Here is a 20,477-nt window from a genome sequence, read left to right as displayed (position 1 = left end):
TCTGTCATGCTAAATCTGATGCATTCTGGCAAGTGTCAATCAGCTGGTGAAATAAGAACACTGTCAGTGCTGTGTGTCTTTGGAGCAGATGTAGAGAGTGGAGACACTCATGCTCCATGTGTGCAGGGCTGTCCCAACATGGTCCTGGCCTTAGTGACTACTCTCCAAGCTGGTCCCTGGCATCCCTATTGGTGCTCACCCAGAGTATAGGAATTATTTTCCATTCTTAGTCCAGTAGTGACTGCAAAGTTGGAACCGAAAACAGATCCAGTAAGAAGGGAACAGGAATTATTTTAGCAATGCATCTGGAATTACAGGAATTGCTGGAATATGACAGAGGGGCATACAGGTCATCAGGATTAGCAGTAAGGAAAAACTCAGCTGGAACAGATTTTACTTTCTGAACTTAAAAAAAAAAAAATTTCTCCTGCCTGCTCTGTGACAACCAAGAACAGAATAAGTTTTGTAGTATAGTCCTCATGAAAGAGAAATACCTAGGATGCTTTGTTTAAAAGGCAGATCTAACCCTAATGATTCTGATTTATTAATAAACCTTCCCACATAAGCTGGTGGTATTTGAATTTTTTACAAATTTCCTATGTAGTCCTGATTCACATCGGATTTTGAGAACGGTTGATCCCAAAAGTGTTTCTCAGACTGACTACATGTGACAATCACCTTATTCTGCTCTGGTGGCCACTCAGTCTATCCTTCAACAGCTCCAGTGACAGGATCGCCTCCCACAGCAACCATCCTTGCTTGGGACAGCCTGACTCTTAGATGGTTATTGCTTGCATCAGTTTAGAAACTTACCTTCTTGCAACTTCCACCATCAGGCTGGTGTTACTCCGGAGGGTGAATAACACCTCTTGCACATGGCAGCGTACAGGTTCTCCTGCATTGTCTGTTCACCCACAAGGTTAGGTTTTAGTTAGGGCTTTCTTTCTGCAAAGAAGAAATGAGTTCTGAGGAGCTTTGACATTAAGCACCCCTTAGTCAGGAAAGCTGAAAATATCAGACAGATTTCAATTTTAATGTCAGTTTAAAAGGTTAAGAGTTAATATATAATAAGAGGCACACACAAAAAATGTGTTAATCCCCATAATGTTATGCAAAAATGAGAATCCAAAAGGAGAAAAAGACATTATGCATAAAGATGCTTATTATTTATAAAAGTGAAAAATTGAAAGCAATCTAAATTCTAAAATATAATAGAATGTTAAGATAATTATAATGTGTTCCAGGTGCAGCCTGACACTGAAAAGCCCTCTGGAGCCTCATAGCAATGGGTTTGAATGTCAGTTCAGCTTGGACTGTGTGCTTAACTCCTCAGTTTCTCCATTTGTACAATGAAGATAATACTTAGCAAGATTCTCAAGGCTTTTTAAAATTTTATTTATTTATTTACTTACTTTTAGAGATGGGGGAAGGGAGGGGGAAAGAGAGGAAGAGAAACATCAGTGTGAGGGAGGAACATCAACCGGTTGCCACTCACACGTGCCCCAACCAGGTACCAAACCCACAACCTAGGCATGTACCCTGACTGGGAATCCAACCCATGACCTTTCGCTTTGCAGGACAGTGCCAAAACAACTGAGCCACACCAGTCTGGGCATGAAGTTTAGAAATGATACATGTACCTGGCATATAATTGGTTTATTAAAAGATAGGTGATATCCAGGATTATTCAATTATGTATGGTATATCTACCCATTAGAAAACTTTGAAACTAGCTATTTAGTTATCGATTATGAAATCTGTTGTGCAATTGGGAAAATATTTTAATTACATTTTGGGCAAAATGGATTCAATCATATATACAGTTTTAATATAATTTTATTAAAAGGTACTAAAAGGACAATAATATGAATATATTAATTAAAATACTATAGTATGAAGATATTAAATATCTTTAATATTTAGATATGAAAGGTCTAAATGTTATATCTTTATTAGATCTATTAGATTTGTTAGAAAGAGCTGAAAGTAATATTAAAGGTGTTAAAAAAATATAAATGATTAACTGGTATGATGGGATGGAATTATGAGTGGTACACAGTTGACTCAAACAATATGGGGGGAAACTAGGAGCACAGGCCACCACACAGTCAAAACTCTGTGTATAACTTTTGACTCCCCCCGAACTTAACTACTAATAACCTATGATTGACCAAAAACCTTACCAATAAATAACATAAACAGTCAATGAACACACATGCTGTACATTTTACACATATATATGTATATTATATAGAAACTATATAATTCTTACAATGAAGTAAGCTGGGGAAAAGACAATGTTATTAACAAAATCATAAGGAAGAGAAAAACAATTTGCAGTATTTATTGAGAAAATCTGCATACTAATGGACCCACACAGTTCAAACCCTTCTTGTTCAAGGGTCAACTGTATTTCTCTATAAAGTCATACAGCATTTAAAGGGAAAAAGTTGTTGTTCCTAAATTTTAAAAAAAGAGAAAAATGAACAATAGAAATATAATTCATTAAAACTGCCCTAAAGATTTAGCCATTTTATATTTGTTTAAAGGAAAATTATTTTATATTTAATTAAAGAAAAGATTAAGTCTTGACTTGTATGAGAGCTTCTTGTCACCATTTTGAAACTCAAGGACACCAAGGTTTCCTTTGCAACCAAAAGATGGCAGCACACTACCGCCCCCTGATGGCAGGATGGGTGAGGCATAGGATTAATAGCTTGGAAGTCAAATCAATTGCAAGCTCTAAAAGCAGAGGTGTAAGAATTCAAAGCTCTGAAAAATTCAGTGCTTACTAGATAAGCGCTGGAATTCAGGATACACTTATTTGAACGAACCAGTGGAACCTGTTGCAGTAAGCCTGGAAGACATTAGTTCATTGCAAATAATATAAAGCAGAAAAGGCCCAGAGCCTGTCTTGAAGGCACCAGTCTAAGGTGGAGGTCATGTTCCCAAATGGTTTTATGTGATGGGTAACTGCTCTAATGGGTGTGTGTACACAGTGCTGTGGGAGTACTGGAAGGAAGCACCTAAACAGGCTTGTGGGAGTCACCGAAGCCAACATACAGAATGAACACTGGGCCTGGAAAACAAGATGGGAAGTATAGGGGGAGAAGAGAAGAGAAAGTTATTACTGCAGATATAGCTAACTCTTTTGTACTTTGTCAAATCTCTCTCTTAATTTTTTTGCAGCTTAATAGAAGAAAAAAAACTCATAATAAAGGAATTCGAGAAGATCCCTAAGCCAGGAGTAAGTCTTATATAGATGGTCTAGAGTTTGTTAAATATAGCTGGATTCAAACACACCTTTTGATAAATACTAACTTATCAAAACAGCCATACCCTGAAACATTTGAAAGATCCAGAAGTCTTAGCTATGGACAATGCTAAGAGGAGTATCTATATAACTTCTGGAGTAAACATAGTGGTCCCTATTACAGACTTTAGTTAATTTGGCACCTAATTTAGGCTGGGTTTAGTTGGACAATATTTGCTTTGTTTCCAGAAAAAAAAGAAGAATTTTGTGGTTGGTATTTTTAAACATTATTTTTGTTATAGCTTTTACATAGTTTCCCGAACAGCTTATTACAAGGAATTTTTATAAAGAAGATGTATCACTTATCCCTGCATAATAAAACACCCCAAACCCTATTAAAACAACAACCATTTCTTATTTTTCACAGTTCTGAATTCTGCTGGTCTAAGTTAGACCATTTGGGGCTGAGTGGTCTAGGATGGCTTTACTAGTACATCAGCCATTTGGCAGGCTAGTTGGTCTTATGTCATGTGTCACTAGTTAGTCACATGGTGGTGGAAGGATTTCCAGCCTCAAGAAAGAGGCAGACTCAAGAAAGGGCAAATCCCAACATGCAAGCACTTTTCAAGCCTCTGCTAAAGTCATTTTTGGAATATTTTATTGGCCAAAGCAAGTCACATGGCCAAGTCTAAAATCAAAGGATAGAGAAATAGGCCCTACCTCTTAATGAGAAGAATGACAAACATGTACAGGGATGAGAGGAATTTGTGTCTAATTTTTGCAATGTATCATACAGAATAAATAGAAAGATCATCACACTTTGCATTGCTTTTATCTTAATGGTTATATTTCAAAAGCATGGTGTTGGTATTTTAACTCCAAGACACAAAATTTAACATAGAGCAAAATACTATTTTATATTATATACATATATGAATATATACTATATATGTATACAATTATAATATATAGCATATATAATACATACTATTACATAAAGATACCTAAACACCATTTACAACACAGATTTTTTGGGGGAAAAGCATTTCTTAAAAGATTTTATTTATTTATTTTCAGAGAAGGAGAGAAGAAAGAGAGGGAGAGAAACATCAATATGTGGTTGCCTCTCAGGTGCCTCCAGTTGAGGACCTGGCCCACAACCCAAGCATGTGCCCTAACTGGAATCGAACTAGTAACCTTTTGGTTCATAGGCTGGCGCTCAATCCACTGAGCCACACCAGCCAGGGCAGAAGAAAACATTCTGAATTTTAGTTCCAGATTACAGGATCACCAGTTTTACCCTCTACCAGCAGTAGTGGAGGAGGGAGGTATGCAGAAAACCCAAAGAAGGCTGCATGGATCTATCCATTCATTTTAGTAATAGGGAGCAGACTTTCTAAAAAGGCTTCTCTTCCCAAAGTCAAATACTCCCCAAATGGTCATGGGAAACAAAGATGTGGTATGAGTCTTGCGGGGAGGGTATTTGGGGAGAATGTACATGAAATGAGAGAAGTAATATCAATTAAGAAAGTGGGAGATTAGGAGTACAAGGGTTTCCAAATTCCAAATACCAACTCCCTAAACTCATGTGGGACTCAGGTTAACCAGAAGTCAGATATTCAAAGAGTATTTGGATCTAATTTTGTCAAATCTCTAAGCTATTAGAAAACAGCCTGGAAATTTTCACTAACAATTTTTGGTATAAAATAAAAATTAACTCAGAAGAAGGAAACATATAGCCCTGGCCGGGCAACTCAGTTGGTTGTGGCATTGTTCCTGATACTCCAAGGTTGTGAGTTTCAATACCCAGTCAGGGCACAGATGAGAATCAACCAATGAATGCATAAATAAGTGGAATAACAAATTGACCTCTCTCTCTCTCATCAATAAATGAAAAAAAATAACTTAAAATAAAAGGGAACATTTAAAATATAAGAGGATAGAAAAGAGTGCTAGTGAAAATTAAAGAGTATGGGAGATCTAAGATGGCGTCGGAGTAGGAAGGAGCAGATTCGGCTTTCATCTGCTCAGGGGAGAAAATCCTGACCAATCTATGGAGTAGAGAGGCAAGCAACCAACATACTTCAGAATTTTTGAAAATAGAGGACCAAGGATTGTGGCAGAACCGAAAGACCAAAGAACGGACCCTAAGGGGAGTGCTGCGACAAGGTAGGGTCCCAAGACCAGCCTGTGGTCCTGGGGCTGCAGCCCCAGGCCCAGGGCCACTGCTGGGTTTGCCATAGGGTCCTTGGGAGAGAGCCAGGTCAACTGCTCCCTCCCCAGCCAAACAAGGTCTGAGCGGCTCTGGGAGGAATCCAGGTGCTGGCAAACACAAGGGGGCTGTGAGCACCTTTGGAGGCAGTGGACACCGGAGGGGCTGAGCCGCGCAGCAGACCCGACCCCCACAGTCACCGGTCTGGCTGGAGCGTTTGATGGTGGGAGAAGCCAGGCCACGGTGGGAGAGGCCAGGCCACTGTGGGGAGCAGCAGGCTTGAACAGGAGGAATGTCTCAAGAGGAAGGAGTGAATAGACACAGACACTGTTTGGGGAATTCTCCTAAAGTGATCAGTGGCGCCAGCCTCCCCACTACCCAGCTGTGGGTGCGCCAGCGCTTGGGCGCACCGGCACACAGGTGCACTGGCACACAGGCGCACCTGCAGGGAGAGCATCCCCACACCCCAGCCCACAGCAGTAACCCTGGGGAAAGACCTGATTCCCACACCCAGGGCCCAAAGCTGAGGAGCCAGTGCAAACTCCACTGGCCAAGGAAGAAATGCCAAACAAATCACCCTTCAGCCTGCCTCAAACAGCAAGAGCAGAAAAACCGGTTTGGCCACTTTGAAATCAAGAGACTTTTTCATTTGATTCTATTTTTTTAACAATTTTTAATTTTTTAATTTTTATTGTTTTTATTCTCTTTTGATTTCTTTTTCCTCTCTTACCTGATTTCTTGTTATATTCCCTCCTCCTTCCTGTCCTCCAATTTTATCTCTTCTTCCTTCCTTCATCTGCCTTTCCTATTTTTTACTTTTTTAAATTTTTTTTTCTGAATACCTACAAGTGAGACAAAATCCTGGATCTGTGAAAAGACCAAAGTGGAACCCAAAGAAGGGGCATCACAACAGCTGGGACAGTGAGATAAATGTCACTCTGCTATTCCAGAGAACCTGCAAGTTACTGCATATTTGTATTATTATTATTTTTCCAGTATTCCTACATCTTTTTTTAATAGTATTTTTATATTCCTCTTCTTTTTGTATAGTCTACTTTGTGAGGCTGGATATATTTTATGACCTGACAGCTTTCTCCTGATATCTCTTTCTATACTGTATTACTAATCTACTGTCCTTGAACTCACCTGTGTCCCATTAGCACCCTACTCGATGTTCTGTACTCCCTATTCTTGTTACCTAGATCTCATAGACTCTGTCATATGAATGTTGCTATACTATTATTGTAAATAACTGCTATTCCATGCAATTGTAATTACTTCACACCCCCCCCCCCCCCCCCCAGATCTTAGCCCATTTCAAAGTTTCCTGAACTCTATTACTGTAGTGGTTAACTCTATTCTCTCACACACTACATCTATTTACTCTCACCTTACCCCAGAATCTGACCTCCCACAACCTCCCTGCTTTATAGATCCAACTCACAATCCTTTCTTCCCCAACAAGAGTCTTATCTTCTTTCCATCCTTTCTAAAGATCAGCTAGCTGGGTGGAAGATCACGGTTAACACTATACATAGTCAAAGGATCTCCTATCTCTTCCCTACTTGCTACTACTGTAAATAGCATAGAATTCTCTGTTGCTGTCTTAAACCATTTTGCCTTCCCCCTCCAACTGAGGACAAAAAAGAATAGGTGGAGGAGGTGAACACCAGGATACCCACTGGAAGATGAAACCCAACAACAAAGGAACCACTAACAGATAACAGCAGAAGAAGGTGAAGGAGGGAGTAGTAACCACACAAACCTCAATCCAGGACCTATCTGGAAATACAACTAAACAGTAGAGACAGTACCCAATACAAACAACTGAACAAGAATTCTTTAAACCTTATACACACAGAAGAACCAGCTTCAACACAACCTGCCCTCACCAGCACAACAAAATACAGGAGGTGGTGGACAGAGTGACCCACATTTAACCAGCTGGTGGGAAAGAACCACCAAAGAAGGACTCAACAACAACCAAAACCCAAAGGCAAACACAAAGCCAACTTAAACGACAGCCCAAGACCAGTGAACTTGGGAGATCAAGGAAACAGCACCACTGAAACTCACTGCTATTCTACTAAAGAAGTTCACAACATAAACCCAGGGAGCCAGAACAGATCAATATAAGAAGCTGAGGCGAACAAGAAGAGTCTCACAAACAATGGGAAGACAAAGAAATAATCCCCAAATGAAAGGAAAGGAGGAAGCCTCAGAAAGAATGCTAAATGAAATAGAGGCAATTCAATGATCAGATATTGAGTTCAAAGCAATGATTGTCAGGAAGCTCAATGAGCTCACAATGAGCTACCAGAAACTACAGGGAAGCTACAATGAACTCACTGAAAACTACATCAGCATGAAAAAGGAAATAGAAACTCTCAACAAGGGCCAAGAGGAAATGAAGAATACAATTTCTGAACTGAAGAACACAGTAGAAGGAATGAAAAGCAGGATCGATGAAGCAGAAGATCGGATCAGCAAACTAGAGAACAAAGTAGAAGAAAACACCCAGAAAGAGCAAGAAAAGGAAAAGAGGCTCAGAAAGAATGAAGAGGGATTAAGAGAAATGCAAGATAATATGAAACGTAATAATATCTGTATCATAGGGATACCAGAAGGAGAAGAAGAAGAACAAGGGATAGAAAACCTATTTGAAAAAGTAATGATGGAAAACTTCCCTAATTTGATGAGAGAAAAAGTCACACAAATCCAGGAAACAAAGAGAGTCCCAATCAAGAGGAACCCAAAGAGGCCCACCTCAAGACACATCATAATTAAAATGGCAAAACTTCAAGACAAAGAGAAAATCTTCAAGGCAGCAAGGGAGAAACAGGAAGTAACATACAAGGGAGCCCCAATAAGGCTAACAGCTGACTTCTCAATGGAAATACTCCAAGCCAGAAGAGAATGGCAAGAAATAATCCAAGTAATGAGAACCAGAGGCCTGCAACCACGACTACTTTACCCAGCAAGGCTCTCAATCAAGATAGAAGACCAAATAAGAAGCTTCTCAGACAAAAGAAGTCTAAAAGAATACACCTCCACTAAACCAGCTCTGCAAGAGATGCTAAAGGGACTGGTTTAAGGAAAGAAAGGAAAAGAGAGAGTGAGAGACGAACACACATACATAAAAGGCAATGAATAAGTACCTATCAATAATAAACTTAAACATAAATGGATTAAATGCTCCAATCAAAAGACAGTATAGCTGAATGGATAAGAAAACATGACCCACACATATGCTGTCTACAAGAGACCCACCTCAGGATAAAAGATCTGCACAGGTTGAAAGTGAAGGGCTGGAAACAAATTTTCCAAGCAACTGGACAGGAAAAAAAAGCCGGGGTAGCAATACTCATATCTGACAAACTAGACTTCCAAAGAAGGACCATAAAGAGAGACCCAGAAGGTCATTTCATAATACTTAAGGGAAGAATTCACCAAGAAGACATAAATATTGTAAATGTATATGCACCCAACATAGGAGCACCCAAACACATAAAGAAAATCTTAGAGGACTTCAAGAAAGATATTGACAGCAACACAATTATTGTGGGGGATTTTAACACCCCACTATCAAAAATGGACAGATCTTCCAAACAAAATATCAACAAAGATATTGTGGCATTGAACAATGTCCTAGATGAAATGGGCTTTACTGATATTTACAGAACCCTCCATCCCAAAGAAGCTAAATACACATTTTTTTCAAATGTACATGGAACATTTTCAAAGATTGACCACATGATAGGACACAAAACAAGCCTCAAGAATTTCAAAAAAATTGAAATCATACCAAGCAATTTCTCGGATCACAAGGGACTGAAACTAGAAATCAACCCCAAGGAAAAAAAACCAAAACACTCAAATTCATGGAGATTAAATAGCATGCTATTAAACAATGAATGGGTCAAGAATGAAATTAGGGGAGAAATCAAAAGGTTTCTGGAAACAAATGAAAACGAACTCACAACAACTCAAAACTTATGGGACACAGCCAAGGCAGTCCTGAGAGGGAAGTTCATAGCGATACAGGCCCACCTAAAAAGGTTAGAAACATTCCAAACAACCTAACCCTACGTCTACAAGAACTCGAGGAACAACAACAAAGACAGCCCAGAGCAAGCAGAAGGAAAGAAATAACGAAGATCAGAGCAGAATTAAATGACATAGAGACTAAAGGCACAATTCTAAAGATCAATGAATCCAAGAGTTGGTTCTTTGAAAAGATAAACAAAATTGACAAGCCTTTAAGCAGACTCATCAAGAAAAAAAGAGAGAAAACCTAAATAAACACAATCAGAAATGAAAGAAGAGAGATTACAACAGATACCACAGAAATACAAAGGATTGTAAGAAATTACTACGAAGAACTGTATGCCAAGAAATTTGAAAACTTAGATAAAATGGACAAATTTCTAGAAAAATATAATCTTCCAAATCTCAATGAAAAAGAAGCAGAAAGCCTGAACAAACCAATAATAGCAAAAGAAATTGAAGCAGTAATCAAAAAACTCCCAACACACAAAAGCCCTGGACCAGATGGTTTCACAGGAGAATTCTACAAAGCATTTAAGGAAGAGCTAACACCTATCCTTCACAGACTATTTCAAAAAATCCAAAAAGATGGAAGACTCCCAAACTCCTTTTATGAGGCCAACATCATCTTAATTCCAAAGCCAGATAAAGACACAACAAAGAAAGAAAACTACAGGCCAATATCGCTGATGAACATTGACGCTAAAATCCTCAACAAGATACTGGCAAACCGCATCCAACAATACATTAGGAAGATCATACACCATGACCAAGTGGGATTCATTCCAGGGATGCAAGGATGGTACAATATTCGCAAATCAGTAAATGTAATACATCACATAAACAAAAGCAAAGACAAAAACCACATGATCATATCAATTGATGCAGAAAAAGCATTTGATAAGGTACAGCACCCATTCATGATAAAAACACTCGGCAAAGTGGGAATAGAGGGAGCATTCCTCAACATAATAAAGGCCATATATGAGAGACCTACAGCCAACATCATACTCAATGGGCAAAAATTAAAATCTTTTCCACTAAGAACAGGAACAAGACAAGGATGTCCACTTTCACCACTTCTATTCAATATAGTACTGGAAGTTTTAGCCACAGCAATCAGACAAGAAAAAGAAATAAAAGGCATCCAAATCGGAAAGGAGGAAACAAAACTGTCACTGTTCGCAGATGACATGATAGTGTACATAGAAAATCCTATAGACTCCACCAAAAAACTGCTTGACCTAATAAATGAATTTGGCAAAACAGCGGGATACAAAGTCAATATCCAGAAATCAAAGGCATTTCTGTACACCAACAATGAAACAGCAGAAGCAGAAATCAAGAAAAAAAATCCCATTTGAAATAGCAAAAAGAAAAATAAAATATCTAGGAATAAACCTAACCAAAGAGGTAAAAGACCTGTATTCAGAAAACTACACAACACTGAAGAAAGAAATCAAGGAAGACACAAACAAATGGAAACATATACCATGTTCATGGATTGGAAGAATTAATATCATCAAAATGTCCATACTACCAAAAGCAATTTACACATTCAATGCAATACCTATTAAAGTACCAATGGCATATTTCACAGACATAGAACAAACACTTCAAAAATTTATATGGAACCATAAATGACCCCGAATAGCTGCTGCAATTTTGAGAAAGAAGAGTAAAGTAGGAGGGATCACAATACCTGACACTAAACTATACTACAAGGCCACTGTAATCAAAACTGCCTGATACTGGCATAAAAACAGGCACATGGACCAATGGAACAGAACAGAGAACCCAGAAATAAACCCAAGCCTCTACGGTCAATTAATATTTGACAAAGGAAGCAGCAATAAAAAATGGAATAAAAATAGCCTCTTCAACAAATGGTATTGGGAGAACTGGACAGCTACGTGCAAGAAAATGAAACTCAAGCACCAACTTACACCTTATACAAAATAGATTCAAGGTGGATAAAAGACTTAAATATAAACCGTGACACCATTAAAGTCCTAGAAGAGAACGTAGGTAGGAAAATCTCAGATATTTCACACAGAAACTTTTTTACTGACATGTCTCCTAGAGCAAGGGACATAAAGGAGAGAATAAACAAATGGGACCTCATCAAAATAAAAAGCTTCTGCACAGCTAAAGAAAACAGTATCAAAATAAAAAGAGAACCAACTGTATGGGAAGACATATTTGCCAATGATACCTCTGACAAGGGTTTGATTTCCAAAATATATAAAGAGCTTACACGACTCCACTCTAAGAAGACAAGTAACCCAATTAAAAAATGGGCAAAGGACTTGAACAGACACTTGTCCAAGGAGGACATACGGAAAATCCAAAGACACATGAAACGATGCTCAATATCGCTAGCTATCAGAGAGATGCATATTAAAACCACAATGAGATACCACTTCACACCAGACAGAATGGCCATCATAAACAAAGCAACAAACAAGTGTTGGAGAGGTTGTGGAGAAAAGGGGACCCTAGTGCACTCTTGGTGGGACTGCAGACTGGTACAACCACTATGGAAAGTAGTATGGAACTTCCTCAGAAAACTAAAAATGGATCTGCCTTTTGACACTGCAATTCCACTGCTGGGACTATATCCTAAGAACACTGAAACACCAATTCAAAAGAACCTATGCATCCCAATGTTCATAGCAGCACAATTTACAATAGCTAGGTGCTGGAAGCAACCTAGATGCCCATCAGTAAATGAATGGATCAAAAAACTATGGTACATTTACACAATGGAATTCTATGCAGCAGAAAGAAAGAAGGAGCTCCTACCCTTTGCAACAGCATGGATGGAGCTGGAAAGCATTATGTTTAGTGAAACAAGCCAGTCAGTGAAAGACAAATACCACATGATATCACCTTTAACAGGAACCTAAACAACAAAACAAAGAAACAAGGAAAATATAAGCAAAGACACTGAAATAGGGGACAGGCTGACGGTGACCAGAAGGGAGAGAAGAGGGAATTTCAGGGGGGAATGGGTAAGGTTTACAGGAACATATTTGGAGGACACATGGACAAAAATTAGGGTTGGGGGGTAATGGGGGGGAAGAGGGGATGGTTGGGTGGGTGGGCTGGAATGGGAGTAAATGAGAGAAAATTGTACTTGAACAATGATTAAAATAAAATTAAAAAAAAAAGAGTATGGACTTCTGGCCAAGGTGGAGGAGTAGGTAGACACACTGTGCCTCCTTGTACAACCAAAAGAAGGACAACAACAATTTAAAAACAAAAAACAACCAGAACTGACAGAAAATTAAACTGTATGGAAGTTCGACAACCAAGGAGTTAAAGAAGACTCATTCATCCAGAATGGTAGGAAGGGCAGAGTAGGGCAGCCGGGGCAGAGAGGACTCGCAGCAAAACAGTGGCTGGCAGACCAGCGTGAGCAAGACAGTGGCTGGTGGAGCAGCAGGTCCCATATTTGCATGCAGATAAACCAGACAAAACTGGGGAGCAGGACAAACCGCAAATCCAGGGTCCCAGCACGGGGAAATAAAGCCTCAAAACACTGATTGAAAACATCTGTGGGGGTTGAGGTGCCATTAGGAGAAATTCTCAGCTTCACAGGAGAGTTTGTTGGAGAGACCCAAAGGGTCTTAGAATGTACACAAACCCACCCAATGGGAATCAGCACCAGAAGGGCTCAATTTGCTTGTGGGAAGGGGGCGGAAGTGACTGAAATCCGGCAGAGAGCAAAGCAAGCACCATTGTTCCCTCTCAGACCCCTTTCCCACATACAGCATCACAACCCAGCAACATGGGTTACCCCGCCCAGGTGAACACCGAAGGCTCCACCCCTCACTACAAAACAGGCATGTCAAGACAAAAAAAAAAATCGCCCAAATGAAAGAACAAATCAAAGCTCCAGAAAAAAATACAACTAAGCGACGAAGAGGTAGCCAACCTATCAGATGCACAGTTCAAAGCACTGGTGATCAGGATGCTCACAGAATTGGTTGAATTTGGTCACACATTAGATGAAAAAATGAAGGCTATGCTAAGTCAAATACAGGAAAATGTACAAGGAACCAATAGTGATGGGAAGGAAACTGGGACTCAAATCAATGGTGTGGACCAGAAGGAAAAAACATCCAATCAGTAAAGAATGAATAAATGAGAATTCAAAAAATGAGAAGAGGCTTAGGAACCTCCAGGACATCTTTAAATGTTCCAACATCTGAATTATAGGGGTACCAGAAGGGGAAGAGGAAGAGCAACAAGTGCAAATCTTATCTGAACAAATAATGAAGGGAAGCTTCCCCAATCTGGCAAGGGAAAAAGACTTCCAGGAAGTCTAGGAAGCTCAGAGAATCCCAAAGAAGTTGGACCCAAGGAGGAATGCACCAAGGCATGTCATAATTACATTAGCCAAGATTAAAATGATGGAGATAATCCTAGAGGCAGCAAGAGATAAGGAGGCAGTTACCTACAAGGGAGTTCCCATGAGATTATGAGCTGATTTCTCAAAAGAAACCTTGCAGGAAAGAAGGGGATGGAAAGATGTATTCCAAGTCATGAAAGGCAAGGACCTACATCCAAGATTGTTCTATCCAGCAAAGCTTTCATTTAGAATGGAAGGGCAGATGAAGTGCTTCTCAGATAAGGTCAAGTTAAAGGAGTCCATCATCACCCAGCCCTTATTATATGAAATGTTAAAGGGATTTATCTAAGAAAAAGAAGATAAAAAAACATGTACAGTAAAATGACAGCAAACTCACAATTATTAACAAGCACACCTAAAACAAAAACAAAAACAAACTAAGCAAACAACTACAAGAGGAACAGAACTACAGAAATGGAGATCACATGGTGGGTTATCAACAGGGGTGTGGGAGGAGGAGAGGGGGAAAAGGTACAGAGAATAAGTAGCATAGATGGTGGGTAGAAAGTAGGGAGAGGGCTAAGAATAGTATGGGAAATGTAGAAGCTAAAGAACTTATATGTATGACACATGGACATGAACTAAAGGGGGGGAATGTGGGTGGGAGCAGGTATGCAAGGTGGAGGTGAGCGAAGGGAGGAAAATGGCACAACTGTAATAGCATAATCAATAAAATATATTTAAAAATAAAGAGTATGAATCTAATGTAAAATGTTTAATATATGCAGTACAGTTTTGATGCCTTTACTGAAAAATGTCAGAAATCGTATTTTGTATTTAACCTGGTAAGAAATCATTCATGAAGCTCAGAACAAATATAATCAAAGCAGTAAGTAAAATTGTTTTTAAGTTGATATTTAAATAGACAAATGTTTGTTCAGACTCTAAATAACCTGATCATTTTCATAACTTTTAAAGGAGATGGAGAAGAAGATGAGAATATTGAAAGAAAGCACTGAAGAATTACGTAAAGAAATAATGCAGAAGAAATTAGAAATTAAAAATTTACGGGAAGATTTCACATCTAAGCAGAAGCAATTACTAAAGGAGCAGAAGGAACTAGAAGAATTGTTGGAATATCAGGTCAACCTAAAGGTATGCTACTTATAGTTCCTTCATAGTCAGACATTGTGCCTGCGCTGACATAAAAATTCATGAGTATCAAGTTTGACTGCATAGATTTGACAAAGAGGAGCATCATCACACAAACTGAAATGTTCAGCATTGTGAGTGAGCCTATCAAATTCAACCAGGACTCTAGGAATTCACAAAAGTCTTTAGAGGTATCATTTTAATTTAGAGGCCCAACCCAAGGGAAGGCCTCTCTAGACTCCACCAAGCATATTTCAATGTTAGAAATGTGTGTTACAAACACAATCTCTTCCGTGAACAGGACCCAAATTTCCTAACCTCTTATGTATATTTTCATCACCTTATTCTTGTCTGTTTGATTCCACTCTACTTCCCTTTCACCATGCAAATGACAAGGGGCCTGTATTCATGTTTTAGGAGATCGTTTAAATTCCTTTTACTTTGAAAAATGTGTAATAACTCTCAAAAATTTAAATAACCTAGGGTTATTTTTAAAATAACATCTGACACTCTTTGGCTCACAGGACAATTATGATACACTTTGACTTCTTTTTCCTTATGAGTCTTGGAGCATTTGGCCAAGATGTACCCAGCTGCTACCTGGAACTTGGGAACTGAACAGTGATAGATTTATTAGGAACCCAGTGAAGTTAAAGCTACAGGGCCCTCACTTGCATGAACCTCTTCCAAAGCCCTGTAACTAATTCAGCATTTGTAATTTTCCACTCTTTTTCTTAAAGAGCCACCTCCCCCCCAAATTGTACATGTTTCAGCCCCGTGAAACTTGGATCTGCTTCAGGACTGAGCAAGATCCCAGAGAGAAATGCACACATGGCAGTAGTATGTTCAACCTCCATGCATGTTTTACCGCAGGCTCCAAAGTCCACTGTGATCCTCATGCAGGAACAGTCCCTACTGTAACCATGCCATGTACACGAGACTCTTGAGGCTAAAACTGAAACTTCTATGAACCTACAGAGCATAGTGGAAAGTGGTGTTAGGCAAAATTAGCTTCTAATCTTGGCCTTGACACTTGCTAGCTGTGTGACCTTGGGAAAATTACTTAGGTTCTCTGAGCATGAGTCTTAGGCAGGGTTCCCTAGAAGCAGAGCTTAAGACAAGCATTCATGGAGGGAGGCCTTTAAGGAGCTTACTCCCTGATAAGGGAGTAAGGGAAACAGAATAGAGCTGGGAGAGAAACTGGGCCAAAATATGGTTTCAGGAGAAACTTAATATCAACCCAATCCCATGGGAAGTTAATTCTTTTTTTTAAAGAATTTTTTAAAGATTTTATTTGTTTATTTTTAGAGGGGAGAGTGAGAGAGAGACATCAATGTGCAGTTGCTGGAGGCCGTGGCCTGCAACCCAGGCATGTGCCCTGACTGGGAATCGAACCTGCAATGCTTTGGTTCACAGCCCGCGCTCAATCCACTGAGCTACACCAGCCAGGGCTGGGAGTTAATTCTTGACCATGAATTGCACCACAGACGTTGTTCCACCTGGAGGCGGGGGGATGGGCTATGACATCACCACATCAGTTAGTGATTTAACAGCCCATTTCCCACCTCCTTCCACCCCCTCTGCCCCAACAAGTCAACTCTGCTCAGCTATTGAGAAGACAACAAGCATGAACTGTGAGAGGCTGAGTCCTGCAACCTCTGATGGACGGGTATACCTCCATAAAGGGAATCTGGGCCAACCACCAGCTGTATTTCTTTGACTCAGTTACCTCCTCTTTGAAATGGTAGCAACCATAACTAGAGTGTAAAGTCACTGTGAGGATAAGAATAAGTAAAGCACTCTGCAAAGAACAGAACAGATAGAGTTCTACATATAGTAGTTCCTTCTTCTCTCCTGTTTAACTTGGTTATCTTAACTGCTTCTGGCCCAAGACTACATAATTTAACACGGTTCTATTTCTTTACTAGGATGAAGTGGTTCACCATCAATCCCTTCCTGTGCAAATTGGAAAAGAGATAGAAAAAACAACACGCAAAAAAGTGTATGATTTAATACTTCTTTATTTTTAATCCTTCCCTGCATACTCTTCCCCCAAGTTTTGTGTACACACTAAAACAAGAATATTAACCATTGACCACATCAGATTACTGTTATAATTTCAGAAATATTTTCATTTGTTTCTGTATATATAAATTCATTAAAAAATAAAGAAGTGCAGCATATTACTCTCATTTATAACACTCATTTATGTCTTAATTTTGGGACAATATTCTTTTTCCAATTTATAAATCACATCTTTATGGAGAAGTCCAATTGTCTTTAACAGAGGTATTCAAGGGATAAATTATTTGAACTGTGTAGAATTTCATGGTTTGGAAGTATGTCCACCAGCCAGAATCCTGAAGCCCAAATAATAGGAACTCTTTGCCACCTACTCACATGTGTAAGCTCCACCCTCCCCCACACACCCATACATGCAGCATTCAGGATAGATCTGGAGGCAGAAATCACTGAGGAAATTCTCAGGATTTAGAGGAACTAAAAAAGATAAAGATAAGCGAAGACACAAAAATTCTGGAGAAATAATATGATTGCTCTGGTAACTGATCTCAAAAGAAGAATGCAAAAAGTAGGCATTAGTAGTGCTTCTACAAGACAAGCCCACCAGCACCAAAGTTGATAAATTCAGGTCACTTCAGGTCAGAATGAGGCTAGAACCCCAGGATCTGGGAAGAAAGGGTGGGCTGGACAAATCTCTGCCCTCAGTGGCTCTCAGTGGAGATACCCTCTGGCCCCACTTCTCAGTGGTCTTCACTCAACTTCTGAGATCACTGAATTTATGACAAGCTCTTCTGTTGCCTGGTGAGGAAGTAAAAATAGGTCAAGACAACATGGGCTCAAAATAAGGCAAATGTATGTGTGTGTGTGTGTGCATGTGTATGTATGTATCTATTGGTACACACATATATATGTATGTATGTATGTATCCCTTACAGAGAAATGGAAAAGAAAAAAGTTGTCTTGGATTGTGAACTCAAAGAAATAAATGACTCCCTAAAGAAAGTCGAAACCAAAATTAATGCTATAATGGAAGAGAAGGAAGATGTGATAAAAGAAGTTGAAAGCAAACGAGCCTTACTTGAAGTCAAAGAACGAGAATATAACCAACTGTTCAAGCTGTTGGAATTAACCAGAGAGAATGAAGCAACTTCACTAACTGAAAAGTTAGTTATGTGTTTGTCTGTCATCTAAATTTTTTTCACTTTATACAGGGTCTGGCACAAATAATACCCCTTTTTATGACAAAATCATAAGCATGCACTTCTGTAACATAACAATATCACTCAAGCATACGATATGACAGCTTAGGTGAAATGTTAAAATTAAAACTATAAATTATTACACCCATATTATTACCCTACCAGCCACACTCAAGCAGGCATTACTTCTGCCAGACCCTGTATATGAGGATTCAAAACATAATCTCAAACAGATTTGTCTTTTATAGAATTTTTCACTAAACATTTTTATAGAATTTTAAATCAATTTTGACATTAATAAAACATATATTAAATAAAGCATTTAGAAGTATTTTTTCCAACCTTTATTCATTGTTTTCCTCAATTTCCTGTGACCAAATCTTAAGGACACTATCTGTTATATTTTTTAAGTTCCTGAAATATGCCTCCAGAAAATTATATCACTGAAGAATACTATGGTTGAGGAACTTTTTTCTACAAATGAATGGTATTTCTGAGGTAATTATGTTTTTTTCCAAAGGGGAGCAATTTAGTGATATGGTTTCCTGAGAGAGTGTTACTTCCTAATTTTAAGTAAAATTTCAGGGAAATTGTGAGCTCTGACTCTGCCAATCTGCCAATACCATTTGGGGTTTTTATAAACTGTGGCATTAAAAGATACCAACTTGCAAGCAAAGTTGCTTTGGGCATTATACACAACTTGATTCTAACACAAGAATAGTTTTCTGCATATATGCTGAGCATCCTGTCTTTAAAGACATGAAGGGCAGCTGATGACTAACCACTTTCATTTTGTATCTTTACCAAACAGAGGGATCTTGGATCTCAATTTACGAAACTGTGTTATCGACAAACAGAACTACCACGAGGAACTTTCTCGGAAGCAAAGAGAGAAAGAACGAGATGTTCGAAATTTGAAAAAGATGGAGCTACTCTTGAAAGTGTCCTGGGATGCCCTAACTCAAACTCAAGCACTGCATCAAAGGCTTCTATTAGAGGTGGGTGCTACACACTATTCAGTGCTGTCTTTTTGAAGTAAAAATATTTTAAGAAGTTGTTTTTATTATCAATAGAAAAAGAAGAGGAAAAGAGAAAGAACAGAGAAAAGGTCATTTTAAAATGCATCAAACCTATAATACAGTCTCCAGTCCTATAGTGCTTTTCCATCTCTGTTTGCTATCCCAAGACTACAGAAATATCTTATTTGGATCTGTCTTCAGCCTAGTGGGGGGAAGCAGTGGGCCATCTAGTCACTACAGGGTAAGACCAAGTAAACCACCATCTTTACCAGTTGAAAGAGGTCCAGCATGGTGTCACTGTAGACTATCACAGTCAAGGACTAGATCAAATCATGTCAATGTGACTGGTCAGTTGGCCTGCACCTCCAACAACAGAAATCCAGTGTTTAGGCTACCAGGCTAATTCTGTGCAGTATCAGAGAGCACTCCAGTTAGAGAATGACCAAGACAGATGTTACTCTGTGCTCCCAAGTGAGTGGTTTTGTTTCTGTTGCGTCTGATTCTCTCCTCTCTCAGGTGGTACTACCTGTGCTAATTGGCTAAGCACTGCTGAAAGGCTTCATCCTTGTGTTGGACCTTGTCCTGTGCTTCCTTTGGTTAAAAAACAAAATGAGAGAGAGATCGTCAATCTCCAAAACAAAGCAGTGGGGTATATAGAAGCCATATTCATTCTCTTGAGTATTGTCATGCTCCTTGACTTACGGAGATTCATGACCTCAGAAATGTAAGCAAAAGTTTCCAACTGTGGTAGACACTTCTGACCCTAACCTAAACCTAGGGCTCCTCTCCTTTTACACACGTAGGAAGCTTATAGTTCCTTGCACCCTTTGAAGTTGAGCAGGATCAAATGACTAGTTATGGCTGATGGACCATGGGCAGAGGTGACACATGTCACTTCCAGCCTGGGACATCTAATTGCCAGTGTGAGACCCTCTAGCTCATTTTCCACTTTCCGTGGCACTTATGAAAGTACATGGTGATGTGGAAGTGTTGCAAAATGGAGGCAGCCAGGAATGCTGAGCTAACAGTAGTCTCAGGAAATTGTCTTGATTGGCTACAGGCATTGCCAGAGCAAGAAATAAGCTGTCTTGGTTTTGAGCCATGATGTCTGGGGGTTGTTTATTTCTATGGCATAACCTAGCCCATCCCTGCTGAAAAACCAACCTTTAGGAAGGTGTGAAAATAATTGGTTAGGGTTATGATTATTACAAATGAC

At 39.2% G+C, this 20,477-nt stretch overlaps 1 protein-coding gene across 2 annotated transcripts in view; it reads left to right on the top strand.

Annotated features, from left to right (window-relative positions):
• Positions 1-20,477, top strand: part of CCDC146 (coiled-coil domain containing 146) — a 128,765-nt gene that overhangs the window by 79,376 nt on the left and 28,912 nt on the right. Inside the window, exons 4-8 of one of the 2 annotated variants that reach the window (XM_028525813.2) lie at positions 3,190-3,247; positions 14,848-15,024; positions 16,950-17,023; positions 17,979-18,206; positions 19,054-19,240. In XM_028525813.2, coding sequence (XP_028381614.1) covers positions 3,190-3,247; positions 14,848-15,024; positions 16,950-17,023; positions 17,979-18,206; positions 19,054-19,240 — 724 coding nt within the window. The remainder of the gene's footprint in view (positions 1-3,189; positions 3,248-14,847; positions 15,025-16,949; positions 17,024-17,978; positions 18,207-19,053; positions 19,241-20,477) is intronic. The other variant, XM_036010720.1, reaches the window with a different exon arrangement.

The sequence above is a fragment of the Phyllostomus discolor genome, chromosome 10 (assembly GCF_004126475.2).
Source record: "Phyllostomus discolor isolate MPI-MPIP mPhyDis1 chromosome 10, mPhyDis1.pri.v3, whole genome shotgun sequence".
NCBI lineage: Eukaryota > Metazoa > Chordata > Mammalia > Chiroptera > Phyllostomidae > Phyllostomus > Phyllostomus discolor.
Note: the sequence above shows the minus strand (reverse complement) of the source record. Positions and strands in the feature narration are given on the sequence as shown.